Source organism: Mus pahari, chromosome 4 (assembly GCF_900095145.1).
Source record: "Mus pahari chromosome 4, PAHARI_EIJ_v1.1, whole genome shotgun sequence".
Taxonomy (NCBI): Eukaryota; Metazoa; Chordata; class Mammalia; order Rodentia; family Muridae; genus Mus; species Mus pahari.
In genome coordinates, this window is record NC_034593.1 from 92,757,405 (window position 1) to 92,763,887 (window position 6,483).

General features: G+C 44.8%; 1 protein-coding gene across 1 annotated transcript in view; it reads left to right on the plus strand.

Annotated features, from left to right (window-relative positions):
- Positions 1-1,477: 1,477 nt before the first annotated feature.
- Sike1 (suppressor of IKBKE 1) overlaps positions 1,478-6,483 on the plus strand; it is a 7,351-nt gene continuing 2,345 nt past the window's right edge. The window contains exons 1-4 of the mRNA XM_021196472.2: positions 1,478-1,714; positions 1,902-2,007; positions 3,156-3,298; positions 4,424-4,537. Coding sequence (XP_021052131.1) covers positions 1,556-1,714; positions 1,902-2,007; positions 3,156-3,298; positions 4,424-4,537 — 522 coding nt within the window. The 5' untranslated portion in view covers positions 1,478-1,555. The remainder of the gene's footprint in view (positions 1,715-1,901; positions 2,008-3,155; positions 3,299-4,423; positions 4,538-6,483) is intronic.

The following is a 6,483-nucleotide window of genomic DNA, read 5'->3' on the forward strand; positions in this document are numbered from 1 at the left end:
AATAAATTAAAAAAAAAAGAGTTAAAGAGTTAAAGAGTAGCTGGGCGTGGTGGCCCACGCCTTTAATCCCAGTACTCGGGAGGCAGAGGCAGGCGGATTTCTGAGTTCGAGGCCAGCCTGGTCTAAAAAGTGAGTTCCAAGACAGCCAGGGCTATACAGAGAAACCATCTTGGAAAAAAAAAAAAAAGAGTTAAAGAGTACCAGAGACAAGAGGAGGAAATGAAGTGAAATATGTTGGAAACAAATCAACTAGCCAGTTCACAGTTGGGTGTTCTCATCTGTAGCAGCTGGGAGCATCGAGAGAGGCCTCTCCCTTCTCACCTGAGACTTATACTGCTGGCAACTGAAAACTTGTCCCCGCTTCCGCCCTTCCTAACGTCCTAACCTATGTCCACATGCCTTAGGTAAGTTTATTTGGGCTACCAGTATAACCTTCAAGTGTCTCCCAATTTTTCCAGAGCTGAGGGGATCTTTATCCAGCTCACAGAATCTGAGCCCTCATCCTGTGTGACTTCAAGGGGGTTGTGTTCTCAAGTATTTCTAAGAGTCCTGGGAAACGCTCCCCACAAAACGTTTGCAAACATATCCTGGTCTTTGTTGAGGCTATTATTCTGTTTTTCCAAAGTTCTTTTCCTTCCGAATGAAAATTCTTTCATTATTTTAAGAGGCGAACCTCTTAAAACAGTTTTGTAAGTGGAAAATTTTTAAATAGGCATTTTTCCCAAATCACAAAAGTACACCAAACATCACGTGTTTCTAAATTTTACATCTGAATTCGAGATAAAAGAGACTGTAGGACAGGGAAAATGATTCTTTAAAACACAGCATTACTACTATTCTACTGTCCTAGAATCTTCTGGACAAAAATATTTTACGAAGGAATCCCCTGTCAGCCACCGTACTCATTAAACACATTCAGCCATAGTGCTGTAGAATAGCAGAATAGCTCCCAAATCAAAAGGCTTCCAACATTGCATTAAAGAAAGATTTTCCTTTGTGTATGTGCACACGCGTGTGCATGTAACTGTTTGCATACACAAGTGCAGTTGTGGAAGTCAAAGGACAACCTCAGGTGTCATTCCCAGACACTGTTCACCTTTTAAAGGAAGAAGGGAGGGAAGGAAAAAAGGGAAAAGAGGGGGGGGGTAAGGAGAAAGAAGAGAAGAAATGGAAGGAAGGAGGGAGGAAAGGAGAGGTTCCGGTATATTTTACCACTTAGAGTGGGTATTTGTTTCATCTGTTTGTTAAAATCCCATTACTAAATAACAAACCACATCAATCAAAACCAGAAGAAAAGTTGAACTGAGACCGGAACAGAAATAACTTCGTGAAAAACCAGGATGTGGCACCAATCTGACCTCTGTTGCTCCACCCTAGAAAGACTGTGGCGAAGCCTGAGGGTAAACAAGAGTCAACCACTGCGCAGGCGCCGACCGAGCTGCCACCGCGCCTTTAAAGAGTACCCGGAAGTGACGCGAGTCGCGCTGAGCCAGGGCCGGGGAAGGTCTGAGCAAATCGCCGAGGCTAGCGGGTCCGGCGCGCCTCCTCGGCCACTATGAGCTGCACGATCGAGAAGATCTTGACGGACGCCAAGACGCTGCTGGAGCGGCTGCGCGAGCACGATGCGGCGGCCGAGTCGCTGGTGGACCAGTCGGCCGCGCTGCACCGGCGGGTGGCGGCGATGCGGGAGGCGGGCGCCGTGTTACCCGAGCAGGTCGGCCGGGGACCGAGCCGCGCCCTGGGGTGGACGCTACGGGCGAGTGGGTGGGTCGCGCGGCCTGATTTATCTTAGTCAGGAGGGCAGGGCGGATGTGAGAGCTTCCTGTGTCGTGGGTGGGACTGCTGCCTCCTCCGCAGCACCTGCCAGTGTTTGCAGTGCCTTAGTCTCTCTCTCTGTCCAGTATCAAGAGGATGCACCCGACGTGAAGGACATGTCTAAATATAAACCTCACATTCTGCTGTCTCAAGAGAATACCCAGATTAGAGACTTGCAGCAGGAAAACAGAGGTTAGTCAGGCCCGTGTGTCTGTGTGTGTGTCTGTCTGTCTACGATTTTTTTTTTTCTGGTAATACTTTGGACATTCTTACACAAGTGCCTGAACACAGTTCACAAGAGTGCACATCGCATACATATATTTAGATCAGTGCTTCAAGGGTCAACTAATAACAGTAAAATCTGTTAGATTGCTCTTTTAAAAGTCTTCCTGCCAGGCGTGGTGGCGCATGCCTTTAATCCCAGCACTTGGGAGGCAGAGGCAGGCGGATTTCTGAGTTCGAGGCCAGCCTGGTCTACAGAGTGAGTTCCAGGACAGCCAGGACTACACAGAGAAACCCTGTCTCAAAAAAAACCAAAAAAAAAGTCTTCCTGATTGAAGACCTTGAAAGAGGTGTTCAGTAGTTTGGCAGAGTTGAATTGTTAGATGGCTGGGGAGTGACCACATACCAAATGGAAGCTTCTATAACTAAAGTTCATAGTCTCCAAATGTAACATTTTGATATTAGAGTGAACACTAAAGTTAAGATCAAGGTTTCTCTAATGTTCCTGTGCAAGATGGAAGGCTAGAACTTCGTCCCCCAAATATATATTCTTAGGGTTGTTGATGACAACAGGATGATAGTTTTCTCACGGAGCCCTTTTACTCTGCCATTCCACTATGCCCCTGTCCAAGTATTTTCACAGTGCAGCTAAGAACCAGGTTCAGCAGAATGACCCAGCAGGCAGTGGTACCAGCTGGAAGGCCTGCACTGCCAAGCCTGAGGACCCAGGTCCATTCCAAGGACCACAGGCTTTAAGGAGAGAACTGACTCCTGGGAATTCTTCTCTGACCCCACATGTGCTGTGGTCCACACAAATCAACAAAATGTAGTATTTTTATCTTAATGAGCTCATTTTTGCTTCTGAGAAGTAAATTAGAAAGCTGAATTCAAATCGTGCCTCCTGATTTCACGTCCCATTTTATTTCCATAAGACACTACTGCCTAGAGAGTCGGTTTTCAGGTACACTGTTCACTTCTGTGGGCTTGAATACTGATTTCCAACTGTGGATTCCCAGTATCCCATGGAGCTGGAGAGCTCCAGCTGTTAGGCAAGGTTTGCCTTGAGATCTGTCTTAGACGTCGTCTTCCAGATGCTTGCTTTTTGTTGTTGTTGTTAGAGCTGTGGGTTTCCTTGGAGGAGCACCAGGATGCGTTGGAACTGATCATGAGCAAGTACCGGAAACAGATGTTACAGTTAATGGTCGCTAAGAAAGCAGTGGATGCCGAGCCAGTTCTGAAAGCACACCAGTCTCACTCTGCTGTAAGAAACACTGATAAATTGTAAATAAACTGAACTGAAATCGTAGGGTCTTTCCTTTGTTTGCAGAAAACTGTGTTCCTCTTTCTGCGTATTTTCATAATCACCCTGTAGCCTGTAGCTTTGTGAAGACATGAATAAAGGAAGGGGATAAGGGCCTCTTCCATCCTTTAGTGGTCCTTGCCTCCCTCACCTGGGATCTCTTTTCAACTTGACACAGAAGGATTGAGAATAGGCCATCCTGAGCTACATAGCAAGTGAAATACCCAGCGTAATACCAGCTAGTGCTGGAGGTGTTCAGCGACGACTTAGCTGATTGCTGTACATTCTATGGAGCCATAAGTTTTGTAGTTCCAAGGGCATGATTTTATCCCTAGCTTCCACATAGCAAGCAGTCACTAATGTCATTAAATGACTCCGGCTGTGTTATGGGGTAGGGCTGGCCTTGTACCTTTGTTTTATAGCAGTCTCTAGGCTTTGATCCCTCACTGTTTGACGTGGAGGAGCCAGCAATCACCTTGCTGTCTGTAGGGTGCTTCCTTGCCCTACTTTAACCTGTACTGTGTTTTAATCTGTAGTCATTAATTGGAAGCAACTATTTACTACAGTGAAAGATGCGCCACATTTCATCTTCTATAGTTAGGAGTTTTAGGCACTGGAATGTTTATAATATTTGAATGTTTTAAATATCTAAATATTTGAGTTGTCTGGTCTATTACTTTTTTGGTTGGGTGGGTGGGTGTTTTGTTTGTGTAGGGTTTTGTTTCATTTTGTTTTGTTTTGAGGCTAGGTCTCATTTAGCCCAAGCTGGCCTCTTTAACTCCTAACCCTCCTTCCTGGTCCTCCCAAGGGCTATGTTACACGTGTATGCCACCACACCTGGCACCTGGACATCAAATATTCTTTTGAAAATTGGAAACTACTTGAAATGCCACAGATTAATAGATTGATATTATTATAGCTCGAAATATAGTGTGATTGCAGTGTAACTTCTGTAGCGTGTACGAAGTGAGCCACTCCCCCACTTACTCTTATTTCTCAATGTTTTTAATAGACGTAAAATTCATCCTGCACATGTGTTCCATGGTCTTCATCACTAGGAACTTTTTCTTCATCTTATTTTCACAGGAGATTGAGAGTCAGATTGATAGAATCTGTGAAATGGGAGCCGTAATGCGAAAAGCCGTTCAGGTGGACGATAACCAGTTCTGTAAGGTTCAGGAGAGACTAGCTCAGCTGGAGGTAAGGCAGTCACCATCAGAAGGTCACCTCTTTTTCTTTTATTTATTTTGTTAAGTTCACTGGTTGTGAGTTCTTAGAGGCTCTTGGGATGTGTCACCACTGTCCTATCACTGCAGTATAATAAGGTCCCCCTTTTTACGAAAATGTCTCAAGAAGAGAGGAAGGAAAGGGTTTGTCTCAGAATGGGGCCTGGACTGGCTGAGCTCAAAACTGCCCTGCCTCAGCCTCCTGTGTTGCCTCAGTTGGCAGTGTTAATGTTCTCTGTGTACTAATGACTTAAAATTTCAATTTCTCCTTTATTTGTTTTCTTTTCAGGAAAATAAATGAATGTAGTCAGCAGCAATTAGGGGAAATGTCAACTGTGGGGCTGGGGACAGATCTCGGTTGCTATATCTATTAAACATATGAATATACTTGAAAAGCAGAGAGGGGAGGAGGAACAGGTCATGTGTGAGCTGACTTCTCTCAGTAATATAAAATCAAATACATAAAATCTAAACTTGATCAAGAAATACCAGTACAGAAGCTGGGCAGTGTTGGCTCACGCCAGTACTCTGGTGGCAGAGATAAACAGATCTCCTAAGGCCAGCCTGGTCTACAGAGAAAGTTCCAGGACAGCCAGGGCTACACAGAGAAACCCTGTCTCAAGAAAGAAAGAAAGGAAGGAAGGAAGGAAGGAAGGAAGGAAGGAAGGAAGGAAGGAAGATCGATCAATCAGTACAGGCAACCCTTTAGAATTATAGAAGTAAATGCCAAAAGAAACATATGAAAAGTGGTTGGAAAGATGCTCAGTGGGTAAGAGCACTGGCCAGATACGATTCGATACCCAGCATCTACATGGTAACTCACAACTGCCTGTAACTGCTGGCACAGCAAGTAGTGCACAGATGTACATGGAGACAAACCCCTACACATAAAATAACCCTTTTACAAACTACATCACAGAAGAGCTGTGGGTGCAGCTGGGAGTGGAGTACTTCCTTGGCATTCTTGAGCCCGGGTTGGCTCCCCAGCACTTTATAAACTAGGTGTAATGATGCATGCCTCCAGTCACAGGAGCTAAGAGTTTGAGACAGGAGGATTGAGAGTTTTGAAGCCAGTCTGGGATACTTAGTGAGTTTAAGGACAACCTCTGATGTATAAAACCCTATCTCAAAAGGAAAAAAAAACTGAAGGACTGGAGAGATGGCTCAGAGTACTTGCTGCCCTTGGGAGGCCATGAGTTTAGTTTCCAACACTCACACGGCCACTCACAATCATCCCTAACTCCAGTTACATGTCATCTGACACTGTTCTGACCTGAAGGAATACCAGGCATGCATGTACCATACATCTACACATACATGCATACATACATGCATGCATGCATACACACACACACATACACGCAAATGCACGTGCATAAAATAACATGAGTAAACGCTGGTCTGTAGTGGCCCACGCCTTTAATCCTGGTCTACAGAGTGAGTTCCAGGACAGCCAGGGCTACACAGAGAAACCCTGTCTTGAAAAACAAAAAAAGAAAAAAAAAAAAAAAAAGATGGATGGATGGGTGGATGGATAACAAGCAAAATCATGGGTTTTTAAAAATGTAATTATATGTGTATGAGTGTAAAAATATGCAAAGAAGACACTTCAGTAAGTGGTTTGAAGATCTGACTGGTTATTTCAGGTCCTGTAGTGGGCCCTTTGAGAAATTCCAAAAGAAAAAGATAAGGTCCCTGTTCATATCTAATGAAGGAATGAAGGAAGGACAGAGTACAGAATGGTATGTATATACATGCCAGAAGAAAGATTAAGAATACTATAACTGCCGGGTGTGGTGGTGCACGCCTTTAATCCCAGCACTCGGGAGGCAGAGGCAGGCAGATTTCTGAGTTCCAGGCCAGCCTGGTCTACAAAGTGAGTTCCAGGACAGTCAGAGCTACACAGAGAAACCCTGTCTC